The sequence below is a fragment of the Phalangium opilio genome, unplaced genomic scaffold (assembly GCF_054372755.1).
Source record: "Phalangium opilio isolate 3A_F unplaced genomic scaffold, DU_Popi_V2 ptg000082l_1, whole genome shotgun sequence".
Lineage (NCBI taxonomy): Eukaryota > Metazoa > Arthropoda > Arachnida > Opiliones > Phalangiidae > Phalangium > Phalangium opilio.
In genome coordinates this window covers 7,176,692-7,203,051 of record NW_028324189.1, presented here as the reverse complement: position 1 = coordinate 7,203,051, position 26,360 = coordinate 7,176,692, and the positions used below count along the sequence as shown (strand labels likewise).

The 26,360-nt window shown below is 37.2% G+C and overlaps 7 protein-coding genes across 14 annotated transcripts; 4 read left to right on the top strand and 3 right to left on the bottom strand.

Moving 5' to 3' along the window:
* The first annotated feature begins 273 nt into the window (after nucleotides 1–273).
* On the top strand, nucleotides 274–9,043 carry LOC149651289 (PHD finger protein 14). 3 transcript variants are annotated; one of them, XM_089848118.1, is made up of 16 exons: nucleotides 274–964; nucleotides 1,437–1,855; nucleotides 2,782–2,905; nucleotides 3,017–3,123; nucleotides 3,196–3,363; nucleotides 3,588–3,725; nucleotides 3,815–4,028; nucleotides 4,101–4,396; nucleotides 4,490–4,585; nucleotides 4,660–4,760; nucleotides 5,528–5,659; nucleotides 5,879–6,329; nucleotides 7,347–7,468; nucleotides 7,521–7,629; nucleotides 7,729–7,784; nucleotides 8,726–9,043. In XM_089848118.1, exons 1-15 carry the CDS (start codon nucleotides 907–909, stop codon nucleotides 7,780–7,782), a joined length of 2,589 nt encoding a protein of 862 aa, XP_089704244.1. In that variant the 5' UTR covers nucleotides 274–906; the 3' UTR covers nucleotides 7,783–7,784; nucleotides 8,726–9,043. The 3 variants fall into 3 exon arrangements, with proteins under 3 accessions (XP_089704244.1, XP_089704243.1, XP_089704242.1); XM_089848117.1 differs by lacking the exon at nucleotides 7,729–7,784 and having other exon boundaries at nucleotides 278–964; nucleotides 3,020–3,123; XM_089848116.1 differs by lacking the exon at nucleotides 7,729–7,784 and having other exon boundaries at nucleotides 278–964.
* Nucleotides 9,044–9,057: 14 nt separating this feature from the next.
* LOC149651288 (putative glutamate receptor) lies at nucleotides 9,058–11,854 on the top strand. Of its 5 annotated transcripts, XR_016371158.1 has the most exons (8): nucleotides 9,058–9,308; nucleotides 9,453–9,541; nucleotides 9,603–9,693; nucleotides 9,748–10,045; nucleotides 10,104–10,342; nucleotides 10,403–10,741; nucleotides 10,813–10,898; nucleotides 10,976–11,114. XR_016371158.1 is itself a non-coding variant. In XM_089848133.1 (7 exons), the coding sequence occupies exons 1-7, from the start codon at nucleotides 9,267–9,269 to the stop codon at nucleotides 11,691–11,693; spliced, it is 1,089 nt and encodes a 362-aa protein (XP_089704259.1). In that variant the 5' UTR covers nucleotides 9,058–9,266; the 3' UTR covers nucleotides 11,694–11,854. The 5 variants fall into 5 exon arrangements, 3 of the variants coding, with proteins under 3 accessions (XP_089704259.1, XP_089704257.1, XP_089704258.1); XR_016371157.1 differs by having other exon boundaries at nucleotides 10,403–10,898; XM_089848133.1 differs by lacking the exons at nucleotides 10,813–10,898; nucleotides 10,976–11,114 and adding an exon at nucleotides 11,639–11,854 and having other exon boundaries at nucleotides 10,403–10,677.
* Nucleotides 11,704–14,383, top strand: Hsc70-4 (Heat shock protein 70 cognate 4). Its single transcript, XM_089848121.1, has 3 exons — nucleotides 11,704–11,854; nucleotides 12,114–12,688; nucleotides 12,760–14,383. Exons 2-3 carry the CDS (start codon nucleotides 12,125–12,127, stop codon nucleotides 14,152–14,154), a joined length of 1,959 nt encoding a protein of 652 aa, XP_089704247.1. The 5' UTR covers nucleotides 11,704–11,854; nucleotides 12,114–12,124; the 3' UTR covers nucleotides 14,155–14,383.
* A 576-nt stretch (nucleotides 14,384–14,959) lies between these two features.
* LOC149651286 (uncharacterized) lies at nucleotides 14,960–18,037 on the bottom strand. Of its 2 annotated transcripts, none has more exons than XM_089848128.1 (7): nucleotides 17,878–18,037; nucleotides 17,530–17,650; nucleotides 17,372–17,437; nucleotides 17,082–17,305; nucleotides 16,779–17,010; nucleotides 16,047–16,725; nucleotides 14,960–15,980 (listed from the first exon to the last, which is right to left on the bottom strand). In XM_089848128.1, the coding sequence occupies exons 2-7, from the start codon at nucleotides 17,607–17,609 to the stop codon at nucleotides 15,870–15,872; spliced, it is 1,392 nt and encodes a 463-aa protein (XP_089704254.1). In that variant the 5' UTR covers nucleotides 17,610–17,650; nucleotides 17,878–18,037; the 3' UTR covers nucleotides 14,960–15,869. The 2 variants fall into 2 exon arrangements, with proteins under 2 accessions (XP_089704254.1, XP_089704255.1); XM_089848129.1 differs by having other exon boundaries at nucleotides 17,733–18,026.
* Nucleotides 18,038–21,187: 3,150 nt separating this feature from the next.
* LOC149651285 (methylmalonyl-CoA epimerase, mitochondrial-like) lies at nucleotides 21,188–21,854 on the bottom strand. Its single transcript, XM_089848140.1, has 2 exons — nucleotides 21,672–21,854; nucleotides 21,188–21,604 (listed from the first exon to the last, which is right to left on the bottom strand). The coding sequence occupies exons 1-2, from the start codon at nucleotides 21,846–21,848 to the stop codon at nucleotides 21,290–21,292; spliced, it is 492 nt and encodes a 163-aa protein (XP_089704266.1). The 5' UTR covers nucleotides 21,849–21,854; the 3' UTR covers nucleotides 21,188–21,289.
* Nucleotides 21,855–22,333: 479 nt separating this feature from the next.
* On the top strand, nucleotides 22,334–23,705 carry LOC149651284 (cytochrome c oxidase subunit 4 isoform 1, mitochondrial-like). Its single transcript, XM_089848136.1, has 4 exons — nucleotides 22,334–22,473; nucleotides 22,836–23,115; nucleotides 23,181–23,312; nucleotides 23,375–23,705. Exons 2-4 carry the CDS (start codon nucleotides 22,839–22,841, stop codon nucleotides 23,509–23,511), a joined length of 546 nt encoding a protein of 181 aa, XP_089704262.1. The 5' UTR covers nucleotides 22,334–22,473; nucleotides 22,836–22,838; the 3' UTR covers nucleotides 23,512–23,705.
* Nucleotides 23,706–26,222, bottom strand: shu (inactive peptidyl-prolyl cis-trans isomerase shutdown). The gene is made up of 4 exons (XM_089848130.1): nucleotides 26,072–26,222; nucleotides 25,764–26,001; nucleotides 25,505–25,635; nucleotides 23,706–25,436 (listed from the first exon to the last, which is right to left on the bottom strand). Exons 1-4 carry the CDS (start codon nucleotides 26,128–26,130, stop codon nucleotides 24,485–24,487), a joined length of 1,380 nt encoding a protein of 459 aa, XP_089704256.1. The 5' UTR covers nucleotides 26,131–26,222; the 3' UTR covers nucleotides 23,706–24,484.
* Nucleotides 26,223–26,360: the final 138 nt, after the last annotated feature.

The window sequence follows — 26,360 nt, the reverse complement described above, 5'->3', positions numbered from 1 at the left end:
CGTCAGTAAAATCGTAAAATATAGAAGCGACAGTTGGAATGTTTATGTTGCCACGATGATACTTTGATTGGGAGTAACATCCTTTTATTGACGAAATGGTGACGTCAATAGAGGGATATTACTCCCAAATATCAAAGTATGGTCTTAATTGGTGTAATTTTTATTAAAAATTCTACTAGAACTACTACATCTACCATCAGTAAAATATAGAAGCGACACAGGGAATGTTTATGGTGCGTCACCATTTTATATTAGCTTAGAGTATACAACCCTTTGTTGACGTCACCATGTCACATGACATTAGATTATACATCCCTTATATGAGATTAGAGAATACGTCCATTAATTTATTATTGAATGTGTTGTTCACAATGTGTGAACATCGTACTATAGAGTAGTGTCGGTAGAGAGGGGAGTAGACGGTGTATCCCTCCCTCTAGGCGCGCTTTTGTAAGAGGGGATACTGTACGCGCCTAGTAGGGGGGATGACACTGAGCTAAGAGATAGAAGGGTGTGACGTTTGCATACGTAGAACTGACATTACTCTATAAGCTGCCATCGGAGATAGACGCTTTCAGATGGGATAGTAGTACGTCACACCCTCCCAAGTCTTACCGCTGTTCTGGTAGCCATATTGGGTGGTCTCAGCTTCATTCCTTCTTTAAACCCACCAATATGGCAGCGTAAATTATGTCACGAGACTCAGCACCTCCTCCAACTGAAAGCTCTGTATTCTGTACATTGGGTTTTGATTGGTTGCTTCAAGGGCGAATTTGTTACTTGTTTGGTTTTTGCTTGACGAGACTTCAATTTGCGCCAAGCAGCGGTGCAGCGCTGCGCTCGATTGAACTTAAATTAACGAGTTAACTATGATTAATTAAATATATATATTAAGAAATCGGTAAAATGGAAGAAAAACTAACGGATAAAAATGCTGGCATTAGATTTCTTTACAAAGCTATGGGTGAGTTTAAGCCTTTGTCTATCGAGTGGACTAAGGAGGAGTAATGGCACCTACTTGCCTTTGACTGTATTAAGCTCTATGGGTAGTTAACATGGAGTGCCACTACTCTTGGATTTGGATGGATTTGTTTTGCTTGATCATAGATGTTGCCAATCTTGATAAAATAACTGATACTTTGTAAATCAGGAACTTTTGTAACTGAAAGGAATATCTAAAATAAAAAGCTTTAAATAATAATAATAATATTGTCTTACGGATGGATTTTAAGCTTGAATAGGGTAATGGCAGCCCTCTGCCTTCGACTGTATTAAGCTCTATGGGGAAATAACATGGGGTGCCATTAGTCTATACCTTTAGATATATCCCTATTATTAGCGAAGCTAGGCCTAAATTGTCTTTTAGAGTGACTTAATTTGGCTTAATAAGTTTCAAGCGTGTTAAATGCAATTGCCTTCTTGTTGGCGCGTTTCAGTTGAAAGAGATCCCAGCAAACGTCGTGTTAAACCCGTTGAAAAGAATCTACAATTGTTAGACTTTGGGGATTTGGAGGATAGCTCGGATGATAGTGATTTCAATATCGGGGAACACGAAAATGACAATTCGGAAGATGATACTGGTGATAGTAACAAGGACAACAGTGATGATGACGAAGATGAGGAAGATAGTGACGAAAAAGAAGTAGAAAAGACAAAAAAAAGGGAATTGGCAAAAAATATCATCCCTAAAAAAGAACCCAAAGTTGAGCTTGAAGATATTATGTCTTGCGGAAGCCAAAACTTAGCCAAGAATAATTCGGTAACTGTGGATGATAATGATGTAAAATTACCCAAGTTATCAGTGGGTGAATTGATTGATAGAGCAATACATAGACAGAGCCAAGTTAAACAGAGGGTAAGTAACTTGTTTTAGTTACCGTTCATTATATTTAAATTAAACGTTGTAGCATGGATAAAGAATTTGTTTTCGCGCTATAGGATAGGCAACTCCCTATCGCGAACGGCATCTTATTCTGTGTATACTCTGTTACTAGGTACATCTTATTCTGTGTATAATCTGTTACTACATCTTATTCTGTGTATACTCTGTTACTAGGTACATCTTATTCTGTGTATAATCTGTTACTACATCTTATTCTGTGTATACTCTGTTACTACGTCTTATTCTGTGTATACTCTGTTACTACATCTTATTCTGTGTATACTCTGTTACTACATCTTATTCTGTGTATACTCTGTTACTACATCTTATTCTGTGTATACTCTGTTACTACATCTTATTCTGTGTATACTCTGTTACTACATCTTATTCTGTGTATACTCTGTTACTACATCTTATTCTGTGTATACTCTGTTACTACATCTTATTCTGTGTATACTCTGTTACTACATCGGTTGTCAGCACACGCAAAGCTAGGTGTCTATGTAACCTAGCTTTGTACTGCTGTCAAGAGACAATAAACTTCAGGATTTAAAATATTCTCGAGTTTTTTTAGCTCGAGTGAATGGACCTCTAGGCCTTAGTTTCAAATACATGTGAAATTGCCTCCAGCCTACTACACGTATTTGAAACAAAGCCTAGAGGTCCGTGCACTCGAGCTAAAAAACTCGCGCATATTTTAAATCCTGAAGATCCTGAAGTTTTCGTCTCTTGACAGCACGTACAAAGCTAGGTTACATAGAGTCCTAGCTTTGCGCGTGCTGACAACCGATGTTGTAACAAAGTATATACAGAATAAGCTGCCGGCCGAGATAGGGAGTTGCCTATCCTGTAGAGTGAAAACAAATTTCCTCACGCGCATTCTTTATCCATGGTTGTAGGTTTCTGGCGATAATCAAAGCAAACATTTGAAAGTACTTATATGTTGTGTTTGCCTCGGAGACGTTAGCGAAGGCAATGATGAAATAGTTGAATGTGATTGTTGCGGAATCACTGTTCATGAAGGTAGGTAGCTGTAATTAAATTGAATCCCTGCACTTTTTAATCTCAGCTAATTTAATTAATTAGCTAATGGCTAATTTCTTTATTTGCGGGGGGGAATCTTCTTTTCCTAAGCAGGCTGTTACGGTATAAGCGATACCGATACCGCAGTCAGTAATGCTTCTTCCAGTTCAACTGAACCCTGGTTTTGCGATGCTTGTAAAGCTGGAAATATGTCCCCCGTTAGTTAACTTAAAAAACTTTAATTAAAATTAAGAAATTAAGTGGGATAATTAACTTAAAAATTGTTTTAGATCTGCGAACTTTGTCCAAATTCCGGGGGTATTTTTAAAGAAACTGATGTTGGACGTTGGGTTCATTTAGTTTGCGCTCTTTATATTTCTGGCGTTGCATTTGGAGATGTTGATAAATTATCTCCAGTGACGTTATTTGAAATGCCCTATTCTCGTTGGGGAGCTAAAGTAATAATAATAATAAATCCAAGCTTTGTCTATGAAGGGATAAACAATAGAGTGCTGTCAGTTGTGACGTCAGATCCAAGGTTAAACGTCATGAGTCTGCCTTTAGCAATGGGCGGCCATGACAGTTACCGTTTTTTCTTTATGGGAAAACAGCATGGGTGACGTCACACCGGCGCTTCTGACAGCACTCTATTGAAGTTCAAACAAACTAATAAACGTTTTAGGCCTGCACTTTATGCGAGGATGATAGATTCTGTCGAACTGGAGTTTGTATCAGTTGCGACGCTGGAATGTGTCGAAGTTATTTTCACGTTACTTGTGCCCAAAGAGAAGGACTTCTCTCTGAAGCTTCTCACGAAGAGGTAAGGATTTCTCGCCACGATTCCGAACTCCGTCAGGTAACGGTTCTTTTTGAAATCAGGATAATCGTTTTTTTTTTTTCTTTTTTCAGATCGCCGATCCCTTTTTCGCTTATTGCAAAGTTCACGCTGTAAAGGGTGTCATTCGTAACAAACGATGCAATTGGTTTGCGCTGCAATCTCAAACGAAAGAAAACCGATTGGAAAGTATGCCACCTTCGGAAGAAAAATCCCGAATTGAACGTAAATTAGCTTGGCATCGAGAGAAATACGCGGTTGCTCAAGCTTCTAAACCTCCACCATGGGGTAAATACTAATTAAATCTTTGTAAACTATTTAAACTAGTTAATTAAAGCTAATTAACTTTGAATCTTATAGTTCCGACTCAAAAGATGCCCAGACTTCTGACTTCGAGCGCAACCGCTTACAGACGTCTTATGAGGAAATCAGAGTTGATGGGTCTCAGCCCTCAAACTTATTTATCAAGCACGGATACTATGATTGATATCAGGAAGAAATGGCACATTCCCGTCGCATTTAGCGTTGAATTCGTCGGATATTATTTAGATCGCAATACCAGAATGACTTCCATGCAAAAACGGCTGGATGAACTCTTACAACAAAATAGTCAACTTCAGGAGCAGGAACAAACAATCAGGACGCGATACGATAAAGTAATTAACTATAATTGATGTTAATTTAAATTTATTCGCTTAAAAACCCCCAATAATTAATTTAATTTAATATTAATTAATTTTATTTTAAAGTTGTGTAGCGAATTGGATGGACTTCAAGCCATCGGGAAACCTTTAATGGATATTGGAACAAAGTTACATACAATTCTTTGTGATATTGGAAATAAGGTAAGTTTAGTTTAATTGATTTATATTACTTAGTTTTAATTTAATTGAAAGGTTTTTTAATTATATTTTATTAGAAATTAGCTTTGCCTGAAGTTTTGCAAAAGAAGCAGCCTCCAAAATCTCCTTCCAGCAAAAATAGTCGCAGATCCGATCACTCTACCTCCGTTATTTCTGAGTAAGAATCGATTACTTTTAATTCATTTAATCTTAATTAAATTTTAAACCTAATTTAATTACTTTTTAGTATTTATTAATTAATTTGCGTTTATTTATTTTTATAATATTATATTCCCTAGCTTGCTACCGTTTTTTTTCTATTATTTTAGGCCTAGCTTACCACCAAGATGGCCGCTCTTATGTAAATTAATTTTAACCAAGGCTTAAGTCATCTTACGGTAAACTTAGGCTGCCTCATTGACGCATGAACCTTTTGTTTTTTAGTTTTAAACGAGCCAAACACGCAAAAATTTAAGACCCTTAAAAAACACCTTAAATCTCTCAGCATTACTTATCGAGAAACATAAACAGGGTTGCAACGTATTATTTGCGATTTTAGTAAAATTCCACCAACAAAATGGCGGATTTCTTTAGTTGTTTGAAGCATCGTATTATTTGCGATTCTAGTAAAATTCCACCAACAAAATGGCGGATTTCTTTAGTTTTTTGAAGCAAGGTATTATTTGCGATTTTTAGTAAAATCCCACCAACAAAATGGCGGATTTCTTTAGTTCTTTGTAGCATCGTATTATTTGCGATTTTAGTATAATCCCCACCAACAAAATGGCGGATTTCTTTAGTTCTTTGAAGCAAGTTATTATTTGCGATTTTAGTAAAATCCCACCACCAAAATGGCGGATTTCTTTAATTGTTTGAAGCAGGCTTAACCAGAGTTATTTAGTTATTAGTACATGTTTTACGGCGGTTTGTTTTTGTTGTGTTTAGATGCGGAATCTGCCATAGGTCGAATGACCAACATTTCTTGGCCAAGTGTGATAAATGCACGTTACATTACCATTTACAATGTCTGGATCCGCCCCTCTCCAGAATGCCCAAAAAGACTAAATCCCAAGGATGGTAATTATCTAATTCAATTAAAACTAGTAATTAGGCATATCACTTAATTAGGCTTAAATGGCTCTAAATTTATTTATTTATTTCATTTCTTTTTTATTCCGCCTTCCTTTTTCTTTTAAAGTCAATTTTTTCCTAAGTTCTTAATTAATTAATTAATATGAATTAATTACATTTTACTTATAATTAAGCCTTTATTACGTACTTTTATTTAATTTGAAGGCAATGCAGCGAATGTGATAAGACGGAGGAAGACGATAAAGACGATAACGTTGATCCAAACGCACCCAGACGTTTAAGAGATCATTCACGGGAAAATAAGCGCGGTGTTCGAAACAGCAGCCCCGTTAGTGATTGTTCCAAAGTTAGCACTAGACAAAGTCGATTGTCGTCTAGAAAAGCCACGTTGGAATCGCAATCAACTATTAATACTTCGTCCGAAGTTGATGATACCGGAGATTCTCAATTGGAGGATGATAAGGATGATAAAAATGGCCGAGAGAAAATCACATTGAGTATTAAAAAGGGAAGAAGGAAAATGGCCGCTGCTTCCTCAAAGGATAACGCCGCTGCTCAAAGGAGGAGGGGAAACGCTCGCAAGAGGAAGTTGAGAGAAACAGTCGCTGATGAAAAAGAAGTCGAGAAGAAAGTTGACAAGGAAAAAGATAAAGAGGTAAGTAAGTTTGTTACTGGTAACTTAGAAACTGGAGCTTGTCACGAAGTGACGTAGGTCATAGATTCGAGGTAAAGCGAGTGGCGCCTGATGAGGCGCTGCTGTCAAAGGCTTAATAGTTAGTACAGACTAAATAGAGTAATGTCAGTTCTACTATGCAAACGTCATACCATGGATAAAGAATGCGCGTGAGGAAATTTGTTTTCACGCTATAGTATTGGCAACTCCCTATCTCGAACGACAGCTTATTCTGTATACACTCTGTTACAACATCGGTTGTCAGCACGCTCAAAGCTAGGTCTCTATGTAATCTAGCCTTGCGCGTGCTGACAAGAGACAAAAAACTTCAGGATCTTCAGGATTTAAAATCGTTTAAAATATCCTGAAGTTTTTGGCCTCTTGTCAGCACGCGCAAGGCTAGATTACATAGAGACCTAGCTTTGAGCGTGCTGACAACCGATGTTGTAACAGAGTATATACAGAATAAGCTGTCGCTCGAGATAGGGAGTTGCCTATCCTGTAGAGTGAAAACAAATTTCCTCACGCGCATTCTTTATCCATGGTCATACCAGAGAGTAGTGTCGGTAGAGGGGGAGTAGACTGTGTATCCCTCCCTCTAGGCGCGCTTTTGTAAGAGGGGATACTGTACGCGCTCGGTAGGGGGGATGACACTGAGCTAAGAGATAGAAGGGTGTGACGTTTGCATACGTAGAACTGACATCTAGCTCTCTTAGCTCAGTGCCATCCCCCTTACCAGGCGCGTACAGTATCCCCTCTTACAAAAGCGCGCCTAGAGGGAGGGATACACAGTCTACTCCCCTCTCTACCGACACTACTCTATAGGAGGATGGACTGCAAAACTGAGTAGCGTCGTTCTCCCTCTCAGTAAGTCTCTAGCGTTATGAGTTATAGGTAGTGTTATACTTATGGAAGGAACATATCTTATAAACTTATGATTATAGCTTTATTTTTTTTTTAAATTTAATTATAGCTTGATTTTATATAATTATTTTTCAGTCACCAACAGCAGCACCAGCTCCAAAATCTAGTCGAACTTTATTGCCTCGAAAAACGAAATCAGAAACAAAATTAAGTTGTTGCCGTTGTGGTGAAAGTGGAGAGACTTCAAACTTAGTAAAGTAAGTGTTACTTAATTTAAGGTTAATTACGATATAACTAATTCTTCCTCAGATGTGACGAATGTAAGAAATGCTACCATTTACATTGTTTGCGACCGCCCGTCAAGAAATCACCCAAACAACGAGGTTACACTTGGCATTGTGAAGATTGCGACAGCAGCGTAAGTTTTTAAACCTTTAATAAATTAAACGTTTTGGGGTTTATTGAAGTGACACTTAAGGTTTAGAGACGAAAAACGTTTATTAACGCGCACTTTCAGATCCCATCCTATTTGAAATCCTCGTACCAAGCCAACTTTTCTAACAAAGCTTAGGGGTAATTAACGTCTCCCTAATTAGTCTGATATTTTTCGCTTGCGAATTACTTAGTTTAATTAGTTTTTTATTGCGTTAGCATGAGTTTTATGGTGAAATATGCCTTTAAAATTTGTTGTCATTTAGTTTTTAAGTATTTTTAGTCTTGGGGCGCGCTCGGTAGTTGTTTGAGCGTGCTAAGAGGTGTTTGGGCGCGTTCGGGAGTTGTTTGGGCGCACTAAAAGGTGTTTGGGCGTGCTAAGAGGTGTTTGGGCGTGCTAAGAGGTGTTTGGGCGTGCTAAGAGGTGTTTGGGTGTGCTAAGAGGTGTTTGGGCGTGCTAAGAGGTGTTTGGGCGTGCTAAGAGGTGTTTGGGCGTGCTAAGAGGTGTTTGGGCGTGCTAAGAGGTGTTTGGGCGTGCTAAGAGGTGTTTGGGCGTGCTAAGAGGTGTTTGGGCGTGCTAAGAGGTGTTTGGGCGTGCTAAGAGGTGTTTGGGCGTGCTAAGAGGTGTTTGGGCGTGCTAAGAGGTGTTTGGGCGTGCTAAGAGGTGTTTGGGCGTGCTAAGAGGTGTTTGGGCGTGCTAAGAGGTGTTTGGACGCGCTCGGGAGTTGTTTGGGCGCGCTAAGAGGTATTTGGGCGCGCTCGGTAGTTGTTTGGGCGCGCTCGGTAGTTGTTTGGGCGCGCTCAAGAGGTGTTTGGGGCGCACGGGAGTTGTTTGGACTTTTCGTTACCTACTTTTAGACTGTTTTGACCATTTTAAACTTGTTTGGACCATTTTTGAATGCATTTCAACCCATTGCTATGACTTCTGGATCATTTTTGAGCATATTTTAAGCGTTTTCAAGTCTAATTTTTGTTTCCGACCACTTTTGAAGTATTTTAAGTTTATTTCGTGCATTTTGGGCCCGTTTTGTATTATTTTTATTTGCTATAAAACCCCTAAAGATAGCGTAAATCTTTTATAGACTGAGGATACGTCATTAAGACGGGGAAAATCCAACAAATCTTCCGCGGAAGTAACTTCACCAACTAAGGATGAAGAGAAATTAGTCAAAAGTTAATTGATTAAATTCCTTTCGTAAATTATAACAAACATTCTTAAGTGTTTTTTAAACTATAATTCAGTAAAGTGCTTGTAAACTGTAAAGTTACCAATAAACTTTAAACTCCTTCGCGAAATTCCATTATAAATGTATTTTGAAAACATTATTGTTATTTTATTTTCATTTTCATTTCATACAAATAATATTAAACCCGAATAAATGTGAAACATTTTCATTCAATATTTTCTGGTCGTTATTAATTTTTTCCTTGGCAGTGGATCGTTAGGAAATCAATTCAGGTAACGAGTAAATATTAGTAATTAATTGCGTTTTCTCATCAAATATTTTCCAATTTTATCTTAATTTGACGTCCATTAACTAATGAATTTCGCGTAATTATTTTAAGAGGTCAGTTAATCCAGTTTTATCTCATTTTGAATGTATCTATCGCTGCTAGAACATCATGAACTGCGCGGGTCTTGCTTTAAAAGTTGCCTATATTCATGTAAGTATATTTAAACCTCATCCCTTTTAAAATTTAGTTTTTTCTTTCCACGTCATAAAAATGAGGTTATTTTCCCGCCGCCACAATGTTTTAATTTGGCTCCCTTAATTTTGGCTTGAATTCAAAAGAAAAATTAACTTTCAGCATCCATTTTTCGTTTATAATGGAACAATTCAACCTCATGGAGTTGAATACGAACTTTTACAAATACTTTCAAAATACCTTAAGTTCAAGTAGGCCTAATTTTGCGTTATTAAATTAACTTTAATTATAATTAATTAGCGTTTTAATTAGATTTGAACTCGTGACGCCAGCGGATGGTCAATGGGGTGCTAGAGTTCGTGGCGGGAAATGGACAGGGATGATTGGATTATTACAAAGAGAAGTATAGAGTTAGGCCTAATTAGGGTGCCAAGGGTTAGATAATTATTTTTTGTAGGAAGCGGATATGGCTTTGTCCAGTATGTCAATGACGACAGCGCGTCAGAAGGTGGTGGATTTCTCCGTCCCTTATTCTTACGACGCTTTGACCTTTGTTACAAGGTCACAGAATGTCCCCTACCCAAGGAAGGTCTTCTTCCTTTTGCCATTCCCCCCAGATGTATGGCTTCTGGTAGCCGCGGCCTTCTTGTTGTGTACCATCTCCTTGTTTCAATACCAAAAGGTTTACCATAAACTTTTCGCGTCTTGGAGGACACCGAGGACATGGAAGCTACTTCAGATTATACTTAAACAAGGTAAGTTGACCATGAGTTTCCATCATCAGGTCACTAATGAACCAACAAACATGGGCAGACTTGGACCTCCAGGGCATGAAATCATCCAGATGTATTTCCAGTCGATTCCTCTTGGGTTCTTGGTTAGTTTCCATTGGAGTTTTGATCCAGTACTACTGCGGTATGTTGACGTCAACCGTCAGCGTTGCCAGAACCTTGCCGACCATCAATACGGTGGACGATTTGGCCACGGCGGTCAAGAATAACGTCTACCAAATTGGAATGTTGAAAGGGAATGCCTTTGAGGACATGATACTGGTAGGGTAATGTTCTTCAAGATGCTTTATTACTCGGTCCTTGGACCTTAAATCTTAACAGGAATCCACCACGGGACCAATGTCAGTGTTTCGCGAGGCCATCATGGACAGTTTGACTTTCCAATATCCGGATGACGCTTATTCGGCGCTGAGTCACGTGGCGTTTGGGGACAACTTCGCGTACTTGGAACAAAAAAGGTCACTCGAAATACTCATAAACGAGATGAGAATTTCGAACGAGGTACATTTTCCGAGAGAACACTTTTTTGTCGACCGACTTGGCATCGCTTTTCGTAAAAATTTTGACCGGAAGTGTTTCAAGGACATCAACATAGCGTAAGCAACCGTCGACAGACATACCGACCCACTCTTACGTCATAAGACTCCCATTTATTATTACGTAAAGATATCCTTCTCCAGATTTAAACTATAACTTCGGACCGCGTAAAAGCCCTGACCCTATATTTCTAGAGCGTTACTCTTAGTCTATGCCTAAGTTGAACCTAAAAAATAAAAATCCCATATGTTTTCAATCTAACCCTTGAGTAGAACCAAAGGTTAGGTCGATCGCAATGTTTTTCCTTTCACATTGACATGTTGAAATATCTTTATTAGATTTCAATTTTTGTTACAGAATGAGAAGATTAGGTGCCACGGGAATTTTACGAAAATTAAACACGAAACATTTACTAAACGTTATACCAAAAGGCAAAAACAAAATTGAAAGTCAAAATTACATCGATTGGGAAGATTTTCATTCGTTATTTTTCTTCATGCTAATATCCTACACCCTCTCTTTCATAATTTTTATCCTGGAAACGGGGGTTCTGAGAAAAATGTACATTTACAAAAAGTATTGCAAAAGATAATAAAAAGAAAGCAGATTAGGCTTATAGAGTAATGGCACCCCATGTTATTTCCCCATAGAGCTTAATACAGTCGAAGGCAGAGGGCTGCCATTACCCTATATATGTAATCAGGATATATAATCGATACGACAAAACGACATGCATTTATCACGTGTTAGGCTTTAAAAAATCAATGAATTCTCATTAAAAATTTATTATCCTTGATTTTTACAAGTGTATTTTATTAATATATATATAGTAATGTAAATTTGTCTATTTTTTATTGTCATTTACGCGGGAAAACTACCCCCTTTCTATTATAATAATTGTCCTCATGGAAAATTGTAGGGGTTTCGTTTTCGTTCCCACCACCCTCACTCTCATCACGCGGCGATCCTCCCTCTTAAATATGTAATAGACTCGACCATGACTCTAGTGGAAAATTCCAGAAAAGGAGTCCGGCCCTCTGATTGGTCGGGGAATATTCTAGAAGCTTCTACGTAAATGACGTCATGTCCGGAACTCGGTAGAAAGACTAGCCGGACAAAGGATAAAACTCGTTCATTGATCCATTGGTTAGTACAGAAACGACGTTGGTTTTGAAGCTCGTCCGTCATTAAGTCGGATTTAAACTAATTTTTATTAATTTATAAGTAACTAAAAGTGTAAGTATTAATTGCCTGTATTGTAGTTCACGTTTTGCAGTTTCTTCGAAATGCGTGAATTATTTCGGGTTTAATAGGAATTAGAAGTCAAATAGGGTTAGCGATTACGAAGCCTTTGTCTGGGGTGTTGTCTGCGCGCGAGGCCGGGCCTCGTTGCTCAATTTTTTTCTTTATGATGAGTCATGAAGCCGCGACTCCATCTTTATTTTAAGTTCATCGCGAGTTAATAACTAATTTATGGTTTTATTTTTCGTTCCAGATTAAAACAAAATGGCCAAAACGCCAGCTGTAGGTATTGATTTAGGAACCACTTACTCTTGTGTGGGAGTATTTCAACATGGCAAAGTTGAAATCATCGCTAATGACCAAGGAAACCGAACTACGCCTAGCTACGTAGCATTCACTGATACTGAAAGGTTAATCGGAGATGCTGCTAAAAATCAAGTAGCCATGAACCCCAACAACACAGTCTTCGATGCTAAGAGGTTAATTGGAAGGAAGTTTGAAGACGCTTCGGTACAAGGGGACATGAAACAATGGCCTTTTGATGTGGTCAGCGATGGTGGAAAACCTAAAATTCAAGTCGACTACAAAGGAGAAACTAAAACCTTCTTCCCTGAAGAAATTTCCTCCATGGTTTTGACAAAAATGAAGGAAATTGCTGAAGCCTATTTGGGAAAGACTGTTACCAATGCTGTAGTCACTGTTCCCGCTTATTTTAACGACTCCCAAAGACAAGCCACCAAAGATGCTGGAACCATCGCCGGATTGAACGTTCTTAGGATTATCAATGAACCAACCGCAGCTGCTATTGCTTATGGTTTAGACAAGAAGGTAAAAAATCAAATGCCTTCAACTTGTTACTATGTTAAGCACTAAAACTCCTTATTAATTCATCTCTTCAGGTTCAAGGCGTTGGCGAACGCAACGTTCTTATCTTTGATTTGGGAGGTGGAACCTTCGATGTTTCTGTACTGACCATTGAGGATGGTATCTTTGAAGTGAAGGCCACAGCCGGCGACACTCACTTGGGGGGTGAGGACTTTGATAGCCGCATGGTCAATCACTTTGTTCAGGAGTTCAAGCGTAAACACAAGAAAGATATCACCACCAACAAGAGGGCCATCAGGCGTTTAAGAACTGCCTGTGAACGTGCAAAGAGAACCCTCTCTTCCAGCACCCAAGCCAGCATTGAAATTGATTCCTTGTTTGAAGGAATTGACTTCTATTCCACCATCACTCGAGCCCGTTTTGAAGAACTTAACGCTGATCTCTTCAGAAGCACCTTGGAGCCTGTTGAGAAGGCCCTAAGAGACGGCAAATTGGACAAATCAGCCATTCACGATATTGTCCTGGTTGGAGGTTCCACTCGTATCCCCAAGATCCAGAAACTTCTTCAAGACTTTTTCAATGGAAAAGAATTGAACAAGAGTATCAACCCTGATGAAGCCGTCGCTTATGGTGCTGCTGTTCAAGCTGCCATCCTCAATGGAGATAAATCGGAGCAGGTTCAAGATCTCCTGCTTTTGGACGTTACTCCTTTGTCCCTGGGTATTGAAACCGCCGGAGGAGTTATGACCGCCCTCATCAAACGTAACACCACCATCCCCACACGTCAAACTCAAACCTTCACCACCTATTCCGATAATCAACCCGGAGTACTCATTCAAGTCTTTGAAGGAGAGAGAGCCATGACCAAGGACAATAACCTTCTAGGAAAGTTTGAACTGACTGGAATTCCACCAGCTCCTCGTGGTGTTCCTCAAATTGAAGTCACCTTCGATATTGACGCTAACGGCATCCTCAACGTCTCCGCAGTTGATAAGAGCACTGGCAAGGAGAACAAGATCACCATCACCAATGATAAGGGACGTTTGAGCAAGGAAGAAATTGAAAGGATGGTCAAAGAAGCTGAGAACTACAAAGATGAAGATGAGAAACAGAAGGCCAGGATCTCCGCTAAGAACTCTTTGGAAAGTTACTGCTTCAACATGAAATCCACTGTCGAAGATGAAAAGGTCAAGGACAAGATCACGGAAGATGATAGGAAGAAGATCTTGGACAAGGTTGGAGAGACCATCAAGTGGTTGGACACTAACCAACTAGCCGAGAAGGATGAGTATGAACACAAACAGAAGGAAGTCGAACAAGTCTGCAACCCCATCATCACTAAATTGTACCAATCTGCTGGAGGAATGCCACCTGGCGCTGGTGGCATGCCAGGAGCTGATATGCCGCGTCCAGGTGGACCAGGAGCCCCTGGAGCTGGTGCTGGACCAACCATTGAAGAAGTAGATTAAAGAAACGATAATAGACTTTCTTCAATTTAAAATTATTCCAATGAATTTAAACATTTCGAAGCTTTCGTACCTGTTTCGTTTCCCATCAAAAAAAAAATTGTTCTAATTTAAATTTTGTTTCCTAATCCTATCAGTTTTTGCAATCATTTGTAAAATTCAAAAAAAAAATTACTAAAAATGTTTGTTCACAAAGTTCCGAAAAATAAAAGTTTAAGCATCTGATAAAAAATGCGTTTTACTCATTCCTTAGGCTTAAAGAGTTCCTTTGTTCCAAAAATGGCGTCATTCCCGCGGGCTTCTGGATCAATCAAGATGCTGTTGCCTTGTTCCAAAATGGCGGTATGTTTTCCCGCCTTATTTGGTCCAATCAGGATACCTAGTGCTCTGTTCCAAAATGGCGGTATGTTTTCCCGCCTTTTTTGGACGAATCAGATACCTAGAGCCGTGTTCCAAAATGGCGATATTTTTCCCGCGCGATTCTGGACCAATCAGCAAGCTGGAGCCTGGAAGCGAGAAATAAGTGTGGTTTTCTCGCCTTAAGTGCTCTAAACGATTCAAGTCGCTAGTCTAATAAACTGTCATTTGAAATAATGATAGAAATTCAGTAAAACCGGATACTAGAACTAAAGAAGGATCGAAATAAAATAAAGGCAAGAGGTAATTTTAATTCTGTTAGCGAAATGCGTTAAGCCTTTGTTCTGTCATTTTCAATTTCAAATTCTTCTAAGCCTTGGCGAATCCGATGTTTATTTACTTTTTAACTGATCTTTATATGCTTAAATCTTAATCAAATAATAATTACAACTTATAATTAGCTGTTATAATTTGAATAATACATAAATTAGTACAATATTACATAAAAGGGGTATGTTTCAAACAATATATTCAACTCCGGTCCTGCTCCCGTTAACTTGGAACTTTTGTTAGTCAAAAAACTGGGGGTTTTTTTTATTATGTAAATCACAATCGGAGTGGAAGACTAGTAACTTAGTAAGTTAAAAAAATATGCAAATAACCATACAAAATATTGAGCTTAACCCAAAAATAACCCGTAAAAATTGCGCAGATATCATAGATTCTTTTATAGTCTTCGTAACTGAAAAATCTTTATTAAAACGTTAGTGGAATGTTTATATAAATTTTAACACAACATAAGTCGCTACGTAAAAATGAGAATCAGATAGTTTAATTAAATTATCTAACCCTAGTTTAGTTTTGTATAAAAGAAAGAAAGATCTGATCGTTGTATGAAACTGAATTAAAAAAAATTTTTAATTAATTAATATACAATTAAAATAAATATTAAATTAAAAAAACGTAATAATGAGATTCTGGTAACAAATAAGTAGTTTAGTTAATAATATTAAAATAATAAATAAAACGTGACCTATAACCCCTTTGCTCCCAAAGGTTAAAAAAAATTTATAATCCTACACTTATAGCTGCTATTTCATTAATTTTATAAAAAAAACAGTTAAACTTAATATATATATATATATTTATAATTATAAGGTATTACTACATTTCTTTTTTCTCAACTCTAATTTTTCGTTTTTTTCTACAAGAGATCTATCTGTCACCTTTGACCTGCAATTTACACTAGAAATTTTCGATTCTAAAGTTTAGGAGGAATTTGTGAACTACTTTAAAGGTATAAATGAAATTAGCTCGTTAGTAGAGAAAGAGAGAGAGAGTGTGTGTTATTCCCAAATAAATTAATTATCCATGTCTTCCATTTGACAATGAATGGCCGTTTCGACAACTTCCAAACTGGCGAAATCCAATTCTTTGATCAAGCAAAGTACCGCTGAGAGAATATTAGAATTCTGCAAAAGGTTTTTAGCGTTAGTATCTGAATTAGGCCTATTGTCCGAAGGGGGCTTATAATTTACCCTATTTCTTCCCCCTTTGGGTAAAATTCTGGTGGGTGAACCTTTCTCTGTCCTGGAAGAGTTATTAGAGCCTGCCCCAATAGCCGCGCGTTGCTCCAAATAATAAGAAGCTTCGCTATCCAAGGAACAACTCCTTGTTTCCAATTCCGATAGATCCCTTCCCCCAGTTTGACCACTGCCACCGTAAAATGACCCCTCCATTTCTCCAATCTGATAATTATCGGGAGATTCGTCAATTCCGTTACTGGGTAATGGAGGCGGAGGTGAAGATGTAACGGATTTATTTGATCTTTCGCAACGGAGATCGGATGGTTTTCGAGGTTTACGACTCGAATGATCAACCAGGGTTTGAACACGAGCGTAAAATGCGTGATTAACATGTTGGGCATTGTTACTGGCAGAGTTGTTAGACATGGCTGTTGTCACAACGTGATCACGGTGTTCTATTTGTCTATGAATGACTGAGCTTGTCACATCTTGGTGTTGTTGTTGTTGTTTAAGTTGGTGTACGTGTTGATTCTGTTGTTGTTGTTGTTGGATGTGTTGATTCTGTTGTTGTTGTTGGATGTATTGGTGTTGTTGGTTGTTTTTATGTTGGTCAATTTCCACATGTTGTTGGTCTACATTAGGTGGTGAAGGAATTGCCACTTTTGGTTGCTTGGGTACTGCAGTTTCGAACCTGGAAGATTTAAAGCGTGATTAAAATGATTTAAAGGGCCGCCTCAGTTATACCTTGGATTAGAAGGCGTTTGATTATTTCCCCTAATGTCTTCTTCAACCATTTCTTGATTTTTATCGGGAGATGCCTTTTCTTTTTCCTCAACTTTCTCTTTTTTAACATGGGCGGTTTGGGTTTGGACTGGGATTATCTGCTCATCTGATTCTTCGTCGTCGTTTTTCTCCGAAGGTTCCACTAAAATCTTTCCCTTTGATTTGGCTATTTCAACTTCTTGAGGTTGGACACCTATTCCATATACCCAATGAACGTATACTTTTAAAATATAGTCTTATCTTTATACGCATTGGATATCTTACTGATATTATCTAGTTTTTGTAGATTAGGAAGCGCTCTTAGTACCGTCATTCTGTAATGGTCGCACTGAGCGCAAGGGTTATCGGCTAACCATAAACTTTTTAAACGAGGGAGATCTTTTAGATAAATAACTTCATTCAAATCTGTTATGCAATTCTTGCGAATGTAGAGCTCTTGCAAATTTTTGCAGTAAGAAAAATCGAGTAGCGTCGAAATGTTGTTTACGCTTAAAATAATTATAATTAATTTTTCTTAAATTTTTTTTTTGTTATGTTTGGGATAATTAAGATACCTCAATGATAATACTTCGACAAAAGTCATTCTTCTTACTAAGCTCACGTCTGTTAATTCACTGCCCCTTTAATACAGATTAAATTAAATATAATAAAGTTAACTACGCGGAAGTTTAGCAACTAGAAGTTAATAATTTAGAAGTATTTATTTTCTTACCAACAATTTAATTTTCGAACACTATTTAAATCTTGAGCCCTAGTACGGGACAGAACTATGTTTTCTGTCAAAACTGACATGTTTAGCCGCGATTTTTATTCTTTAAATGCTCCTCTATTCACTGAAAGTTAAATTTAAAATCATTTTCGCGAAACCACACCCTTAAAAAAATTAAAAACCTCAATATTACAAAATTTAGTAACCTTGGATATTTTAAACCTACACAGGCAGGCAGGCTACACTTAATTTTATCCCTACCCTCCTAAACTAAGGCCAAGGCCACATTTTTAATATTTTTGAAACAATTCCTAGTTTGGAAACGAAATTGTTCGCTTTTCATTTACCTACCTTGCCAATATTATAAAAGAACGATAGAAAATTGGTTGGTTTTAGTTGCAACTAGTTTTGTTTACATTGTAGACCTATATTTTAAATCTGAGGTAAGCCTAATTTCTGACACTTGTCAAATCATAGCCCACTCGATCACGCGCCGCGCTCATCCTGATTCCTGGATGGTTCTTAATTTAATTTGAAATTAGTTCATTGATTGTGTTTTTTTAAATGTGCTCTATTGTGATTTTACGCGGTTTTATTGTGTTCTTACACTTTTTATGTTTTTAGTTGTGTTTTTACACTGTTTTATTGTGTTTATACACTGTTTTGTGTTTTTATTGTGTTTTTACACTGTTTTATTGTGTTTTTACACTGTTTTATTGTGTTTTTACACGGTTTTATTGTGTTTTTATGTTTTTTATTGTATTTACAGCGGTTTTATTGTGTTTTTATGCTGTTTATTATGTTTTTATACTGTTGTCATGCTGTTTTTACCCACATCGTATGATATACATCTACCATGAGGGTATTAGTTTGACCATAACTTATGGTAAAATTATTGAAGTAATTAAGGATTACGGGTAATTATTTTTTACGGTAGGGCATCGAGGGGTTATTCACTCAGATTTTCTATAGGGTTAAAGATAGCGCATAGTGGGGCTAATCACTCAGATTTTCTGTATGTCTTTTAAGGGTTAGACATATTTTACAGGTAATCGTTTTAGCATCGTGGGGCTACTCACGCACGTTTTCAGTTTGTGTCGCTCTATTACTATTAAAACAGAAGTTAGGATTGCGGGTAATCATATTAGCACAGTTAAAGGTAGCGGATCGAGGGTCTATTCACACATATTTTCTGTGCGCCTGTTTGTTACGGTACGATGTAGGTATTGTTATGAGCCCAGCCCTTTGGCCATCTCGTAGTGGCTAAGGAAGGTATAGGGAGCTAAAAACTGGCTTGGGGGAAGAGATAGTCTGACGTCACGCAGCCCCTCTCTGGGTGGCATTTTTGCGCGTAGAATACTGTTTCCAACCGTTAGGGGGGATGAAACTCCAGTAAGAGATAGAAGGGTGTGACGTTTCAGGTTCAGAACTGTTAGCTCCCTATAGAAACTTGAATTAAGAGTATAATTAACCGCTTTCTGAACATAATAAGCCGCGTTTACATGAGACACTTTGGAACCGTTTTCAACCGTTTTAGAAAGTCCTAATCTTTTTTGAAAAATAATGTTTGCATTTTATCGTGAAAGATTTCTGGTCTTAATAATATCCCCTTTTGTACTTTCAAATATCCCCTTTTGTACTTTCAAAGTGTCTAGTGTAAACGCGGCTTTACTGCCGTTAGTCCAATATGTTGACATGACACACTCTTAATAAACAGTCGGAATAAATTACTTTATCCAATGAAAATTTTGCGTTTAGTGTCAAAGTTATAACGAATGATTACACATTTTTAAAAAGTATTTTAATTTTTAATAAAATCGAATGTTTCTGATTGAGCATTAAGTCAGTGTGATAACATTATTTTTACTTGTAAGCTTACTAATTATAGTTAGTGGCTAAGGTATATAAACTTGATTCATAGTCTCTGAATTAAGAGTATGATGAAAATGCTTTCTCAACATAATAAAGCGGCGAGCCCTATATGTTACATGACACCATAAGTACCATAATTACCCCTGATAAGTAAAACACGGCCGTTGGACTAATGTAACCGGCATTTTCACCCAAAACACGAAGGAGGCGGCCTCTTGTAGTCATTTGAAAATGTAAATCGTCCGCGGAGGCTCATATTCAGACCTCCCCTACAGATATCTTGTAGGCCACGGACCAGTGTTGGTGTAATGGCGGCCTTCAAGCGCGCGAGTATAGTTTTAGGGTTGTAACTTAAAACATTATTTTTGCTGCGAGATATGTTAAGCAATGATGGATAACGGTACTAATTCAGCAATTTATGTAGGTTAAATAACAATAATCATTAACACTTACGATATTTGTAGCTTAAGCTTCTGTGGCTTGTGCCCATTAGTGTAGCAGACGAAACATTAATGTTTACTTACTCAGAATTCTGACTGAGAATCTAAGAATTCTATCCATTTACAGAGAATCTAAGTCAGACTTATGAGAAGCTAGAGGCACCCTTAGAAACGTCTCCCATTGGCTAAAAAAGTTGGGACAAATAAGGCCGCACGGCGTCGCATATACCTAACTTGTATAGGACGCAGATGAAAATGCTGGTTACATTAGTCCAACGGGCGTGTTTTACTTATCAGGGGTAATTATGGTACTTATGATGACACACAATTAATAAACAGAATAAATGACTTTATCCAATGAAAACTTTGCGTACCGTATCAAAGTTATAACCAATGATTACACAGTTTTAAAAAGTATTTTCATAATTAATTATTAATAAAATCGATTGTATCTGATGGAATATATTTCGAAATAAGAATTAACTTGCGTCAATATTTTTAGGTCTGCTTGATAAATTTATTTTTATTTGTAAGCTTGCTAATTAAAGTTATTGGCTAAGGTTCTACTTTCTTCCATGTTCCTACCCTCAAGGGACGCGCGTATACTCATATGCCATGGTGACGTCAATAAAGGGATATTACTGCCAAATATCAATCTGGCACCATAAACATTCCTCGTGTCGCTTCTATATTTTGGAACATATCTTATAAACTTATGATGACACTAATTAAGACCATATTCTAGCGTAAATTGATTCCAATTAATTCGATTTCTACGGCTAAGGATAATTAATTAATGTATAGGCCTAGATTAACTCCCCAAGGTTTCGAATCTCCTTTTCTCGTGATAGATAGATAACTCGTTCCATTTTTGAAATATTTTCATTTATAACAAGATGGTCTAGCCCATAATTAAGCCACATCGTTTACGTACTCTCGCCATAGTCCCAGTCCCCCTTTCAAAATACAAGGGGGGGGGGGCGTAAAAGGAGGCCGGGCTATTTCGCCTCTCCTCAGTCGGAGAATTACGTAATTTTCGTCATTCGTGTCGCCCTGACGTGAGTTTTGAAGAACCAATGAGATGCTGGTTGTAATTTAGAGGCGGGGATTAACTACGGACCTACTATACGTTTGGATTGGAGATAAGCCTAGAAATGTGGCGAATTTATACCTTCTCCCTAGTAAACTAGATATCACTTCTTGTTATGACTGAGGATATGGCTAAGAAAAATAAAAATAAAAAACCACCACCAGGCACCATCTCCCATTGAACTTCTATCTTGGTTTCATCTTACTAAAATTAAATTCAGTATATAAAATGATTTTAATAGCAATAATTAAGACGAAAATTAAGTGAAAATTAGGCAAAATTTTATAAGAAACAAAATAGTACACGATTTATTATGATTTTTCTTTCGTTAACATTTTTGTACATTTCTGTTTAATATTTTCTAAACTTCTTCTAATTCAACTAAAACTCCTCCACAATCCTTTGGGTGTAAGAAAATGACTGGTTTTCCATGAGCGCCAATTCTAGGTTTCTCGCTTAACAATCTTATTTTATTTTTAACTAAATCTTTGATGGCAGCATCAATATTATCGACTTCTATGCAAATGTGGTGCATTCCTCCGTTACTATTTTTATCGAGGAAGGCTTGTATTGGACTGTTTTTGCCCAACGAACGCAGAAGTTCCAATTTAGTGTTGCCAACTTCGACAAACACTGTGTCAACACCGTGTTCTGGTAAGTTCTGAACTTTGCTAACCTAAAAAGTAGCAAAAAAAAAAAAGGTTTGAAGTTTTCAAAGTGGATTGGGTAAACTTATCCTTTACTTTAGCTTTAAGAATATCCCGATAAAATTTGGTACTTTTCTCTAAATCATGTGTTGCAATTGCAAGGTGGTTTAATCTTAGTATTTTCCACGAACTACTAAGTCGTTTAGGGGTATTAAATTTAGTTAGGGTGAGGAGGGTATGGGAAAGGTTAATTTTGGTTTTTAGGAAATTCATGGTGGTTAATGGTGAACTATAGTTCACATTAAATTTTCGTTAAGATTTGTGGTTGCGGCTCCTTCTTCCAGTAATTGTTGCTCTCGCAATTTTCGTTGTCGTTCACGTTCGGGTTTAACTTTAGTTAGAAAGACATAAGCATTCCAGGAACATATCCCAGCTCCAGCGAAGGTCAGTCCTATTAAGGTTGTTACCGTGCCTTTATGCAGTAAATCGGCAATGTATGACTTTGAAGGAGTCCTTCTCATATCTTATATTTATTACAACTGAAAGACCTGATATTATTATTATTTAAATTTTATAAAGCCTTATATTATGTAAGTACTAAGAGCGTCCGAGCCTACTAGTCTAGACTGGACCCATTTCCATGGAGGAGTAATTTTATGGAACCGTCCTGTAAATTTTCGTCTCAACTCCTGTGTCTCATATTATATACCTCCATTTCCACAATCAATAATAGACTAGAGGCACCCCATGCTATTTCCCGTTAAAGCTTAATATAGTCAAAGCAAGGGCGACTGCCATTACTACTAATTCCTTGGGCTTAAATAGAGGAAATCCGAAGTACGACTCGAGAGGCACTCCTTTTCTGCGAATTGAGTTTCCAATTAATTAAATTAATTTGGTGAGACATTTTTATATTTAAACATTGAATTAAGATATGGAATATAAAAGTAATAAATCAATATCTAAAACAACCTTATTTATCTTATTGTTTTTAAACTAGAAGTAATTTAAGTTAAGCCTTGGTTAAAGTTAAATATTTTTTATAGCAGGCTAATCTTGGGTTAAATTACGTAACTAAGGTCAAATTTTGGAAAGGAAGCCCGGTTAATGTTTACATAATGCTAAATTATTAATAGTTAAAGATAATTCTCATAAATTAACCCCAAAGTTGTCGTAAAAGTGCTTAAAAAACGTATTTGACCCCATTTGCCCTTGAGGCTGGAAGATAGTAACTGGGCCCTGATTTCACCCCTAATCTAGGATATGGCGAACAATCTATTCAAAATAACGACCAGGGGGCTTACCCAGAAAAATGCCATCCTTCGCATGATGCAACCATGCGCCACTTACACCTCAAAACCAAAAATTGGCAAACGTGAAGTTGTAGGATTTGGGGTCAACGGAGATGAACACTACATTGATCGATTAGACTTTCCAATGCCAGCCATCAGGTTTAAGGAACCAACCGCCGATGTTTTGGCTTTGAGGGAAAAGGAAAAGGGAGATTGGAAGAAACTTTCCATGGAAGATAAGAAAGCTTGTAGGTCCTAAAACCTATTGTTTCAAACTTCAAAGTGAATGCTAAGCGTAATCTGATTTCTTCAGTATACAGAGCGAGTTTCTGTCAAACTTTTGCTGAACTGAAAGCTCCAACGGGGGAATGGAAATCAATAACGGCTGGAGTATTAGTGGCAACAGGATTGATGTTTTGGGTTTACATTTGGATGAAGAAATATGGTAACGAGATGGTTTAAATGATCTGCCAAGGTTGATTAACCGTGACGTGATATTTTCTTTAGTTTACCCACCAATGCCAATTACTCTTCAACCGGAATACAAAGAAGCTCAATTACAACGAATGATTGACATAAGAGTTGATCCTATCGAAGGAATTGCTTCTAAATACGATTATGAAAACAAAAGGTGGAAGGATTAAGAATTGGGGGAAAGAGAGTTGACTCTACGTTAAGGAAAAAAAAAAATAAAAATATTAGTGATGATTGTAAATTATTTCAAGCCTTTCTTCGTTTTTCCATTAATCTAATTCTAAAATAATTAAATTCAACTAAAGTTGGTTGTAGATAGAAAGGTCCGAGAGATGATTAAAAAAATTATCTTGAGAAAAAATAATTGCGTTTGCTTATTTTAATTTTAATTAGATTCAAGTTTACAAAATTGTAGCAATAAATTTGTTGTTCGTAAACAAATGAAAGGATGTTATGAGTAAATTGGTCCCTGTTTAGTATCATTAAATTGTTCTAAATTTCAATTTAATGATGGAACTATACTATGACTTATATTTCTCCCCCATTTCTAATGTCCCCTCAGACCTGAGTCGTTCCACAGTTAACGGGCCAATTTCCCTTGGATTACGCATCCTCCCCTCCTTGATTTAACTTGAACAATGAGGCCTATTTTTAACCTATTTAACAAAAAATTACTGAAAAATAAAGATGGTACTTTTAAGACCAATGAAAAAAAAAAAAGATGGCGCTTTTAAGACCAATGAAAAATAAAGATGGTACTCTTAAGACCATTAATGAAAAATAAAGATGGTACTCTTAAGACCATTAATGAAAAATAAAGGTGGTACTCTTAAGACCATCAATGAAAAAAAAGATGGCACTTTTAAGACCATCAATGAAAAAAAAAAGATGGCACTTTTAAGACCATCAATGAAAAATAAAGATGGTTCCGTTAAGACCCATTTAAAGTCAATACCCGTAGAGAAAAAAATTCAGAATAAGGGACTTGGCAATTCGGGCTTAACTTCGCCCCCAGCGCCATTATGGTATGTTTTTTACAAAATGAAAGCTATATAAACCCCCCTCCTGGTATTTTTTTAGCACTAGTGGGAGGTAGCGTACGTGACGTTGCATGATGTAGTACTGCCAAGTCCCTACTGAAACTTAAGTGTTAATGCTAGGAACTTTGATTAACTTTAATTTGGTCTCGCAATTTATAGTGTAAACGCAGTCCAAACCCATCTCCTTCCCTAATTTGGCAACGTAATTAATTTCATCTTGACTGAAACCACAATGGCAGGGATACGTATCCAACTCTTCATTCTCAAGAAATTTCTGCAAATTTTCTCGAACAGCCTTTTTAAAATGTTCCGTCACCTCAAACTTTTCTTCTTCATCCTTGGATGTATCGTTTCCCATCATTTTTAGACAGAAAAGTCGTTGTCGATTTAAATAAGCGGCTTTATCTCGTTCGTTCAACTGTATCTCTCTAATGATAAGTTCGTCTTTGGGTTCGAGTTTCAAGGCTCGTTTCAAATATCTATTGGCTTCCTCGTATTCTCCCAAGATACGATTAGCTTTCCCGCAACGATACAAAGCTTTGCTATTACGAGGGTCCACTTCGATAACGCGCTTAGCGTGAAACGAAGCTAATCCGGGTTCCTTCAAGTATATATAACATTGAGACAAATTCAAATGAAGCTTTTTCATCAATTTTTCCGTCTCATTTTGTTGCGTTTCATTAGCAAAATTGAGATTCTCTAACATTCTTAACGCCTTTCGATAAGAAGTTTTAGCGATTTGATAACTTTGTTCCTTCATTTTTTCGTTTCCTTGCAAGTGTTCGATCCTGGCTTGATTCGTCACTTTATCGTAGTTGAATTTGGTTTGATCCTCAGGGGCTAAGCCATCCACGTTTTCGTCCATTAAATCTGCAGTTCCTTCGAAGTTAATGACTTCGATTACGTAAAAAATTGAGGCCTCTGGTTGAACACGTGGTGGACATCCCAATTTCCCAAATGCGTACGTATGATTGACAATATATTCGGCTATTTCACCCTTCCTCATTGAGGATACCGCTAAATCAAATCCTGCTAAGACTTTACCGTCTCCCAAGCTACGTTAATGGTTATATAATATTACAATCGAGTCAGATCTCAGTTTGACAAAAGAATTAAACCTTACATAAATTTTAAGGGAAAGTTGCGCAATCTACTGGAATCAAAAGGTTCCGCTTGTTTTTCCAAAAAAGAGTTATAATGACAATGTACCACTGATTTTGGCGGCATAACTTCCCCATGCCCCTCTTTAAGAACCTTTATTAACCAATTTAATTATAGGTCATAGGTTATTTTATATTAAATCTTTGTAAATACTTTTGTATAACGGTGGTCATATTGGCTTTCAGATCGGCCTATACCAACTAAAAAAATGTTTCACTTACCCTTTTTAATACGCCACGGTCCGCGCAAATTGGTTTCATATCTTTAGAAATTTCATCAAAACTCATGTTGACCCAATCGTATTTAGTACGAACTTTGTCTTTGTCCGATATTCCAAGAAAAAGGTCAGCAAAGTTTCCCTCGTTATCGAAATAAACTTTGTCATCTTCATCTTCCGATTGCGAGTCCATGTTTACATCGTCAATTTCGAAAACTACACCATCCGGTGACATTAAATCCCTAAAACATAATTAAAATTAACGTATTTAATTTAATTAAGCGCACCATCCATTAATATATAGATTATTACTTGACATTAATCCCGTTTTTCAGGAAGGCAACCGGACTTTCTTCTTGACGAGCCGCCATTTTGGTGGTGTGAAATTGTGAATGTTAAAAATGAATTGAAAATAACCGTCATAAGGTCGACATTGCATTCGACCAACTGAACATACCCTCGAAACCTTTCGACCAACTGTTGCATAGCCTCGAAATCTTTCGACAAACTGTTGCATAACCTCGAAATCTTTCGACAAACTGTTGCATAACCTCGAAATCTTTCGACCAATTGTTGCATAACCTCGATATCTTTCGACCAC

Excerpts from the sequence above, each read along its gene's own strand:
- Hsc70-4 (XM_089848121.1), top strand. The coding sequence starts at position 12,125 with ATGGCCAAAACGCCAGCTGTAGGTATTGATTTAGGAACCACTTACTCT. Across the intron at positions 12,689-12,759 it reads CTTATGGTTTAGACAAGAAG|GTTCAAGGCGTTGGCGAACG; the intron begins GTAAAAAATCAA and ends TCATCTCTTCAG.
- LOC149651289 (XM_089848116.1), top strand. The coding sequence starts at position 907 with ATGGAAGAAAAACTAACGGATAAAAATGCTGGCATTAGATTTCTTTAC. Across the intron at positions 3,124-3,195 it reads AAGCTGGAAATATGTCCCCC|ATCTGCGAACTTTGTCCAAA; the intron begins GTTAGTTAACTT and ends AAATTGTTTTAG. Across the intron at positions 7,630-8,725 it reads GTGAAGATTGCGACAGCAGC|ACTGAGGATACGTCATTAAG; the intron begins GTAAGTTTTTAA and ends AATCTTTTATAG.
- LOC149651285 (XM_089848140.1), bottom strand. The coding sequence starts at position 21,848 with ATGAATTTCCTAAAAACCAAAATTAACCTTTCCCATACCCTCCTCACC. Across the intron at positions 21,605-21,671 it reads GGGATATTCTTAAAGCTAAA|GTTAGCAAAGTTCAGAACTT; the intron begins GTAAAGGATAAG and ends GCTACTTTTTAG.
- LOC149651286 (XM_089848128.1), bottom strand. The coding sequence starts at position 17,609 with ATGTCAGTTTTGACAGAAAACATAGTTCTGTCCCGTACTAGGGCTCAA. Across the intron at positions 17,011-17,081 it reads ACAAAAACTAGATAATATCA|GTGTCCAACCTCAAGAAGTT; the intron begins GTAAGATATCCA and ends TATATGGAATAG. Across the intron at positions 16,726-16,778 it reads CAAACGCCTTCTAATCCAAG|GTTCGAAACTGCAGTACCCA; the intron begins GTATAACTGAGG and ends TAAATCTTCCAG.
- LOC149651284 (XM_089848136.1), top strand. The coding sequence starts at position 22,839 with ATGGCGAACAATCTATTCAAAATAACGACCAGGGGGCTTACCCAGAAA. Across the intron at positions 23,116-23,180 it reads CATGGAAGATAAGAAAGCTT|TATACAGAGCGAGTTTCTGT; the intron begins GTAGGTCCTAAA and ends TGATTTCTTCAG. Across the intron at positions 23,313-23,374 it reads CATTTGGATGAAGAAATATG|TTTACCCACCAATGCCAATT; the intron begins GTAACGAGATGG and ends TATTTTCTTTAG.
- shu (XM_089848130.1), bottom strand. The coding sequence starts at position 26,130 with ATGGCGGCTCGTCAAGAAGAAAGTCCGGTTGCCTTCCTGAAAAACGGG. Across the intron at positions 26,002-26,071 it reads AAAAACGGGATTAATGTCAA|GGATTTAATGTCACCGGATG; the intron begins GTAATAATCTAT and ends ATTATGTTTTAG. Across the intron at positions 25,437-25,504 it reads AACTTTCCCTTAAAATTTAT|CTTGGGAGACGGTAAAGTCT; the intron begins GTAAGGTTTAAT and ends CCATTAACGTAG.
- LOC149651288 (XM_089848131.1), top strand. The coding sequence starts at position 9,267 with ATGAACTGCGCGGGTCTTGCTTTAAAAGTTGCCTATATTCAT. Across the intron at positions 10,343-10,402 it reads CCTTTGAGGACATGATACTG|GAATCCACCACGGGACCAAT; the intron begins GTAGGGTAATGT and ends AAATCTTAACAG. Across the intron at positions 10,678-10,975 it reads TTCAAGGACATCAACATAGC|AATGAGAAGATTAGGTGCCA; the intron begins GTAAGCAACCGT and ends TTTTTGTTACAG.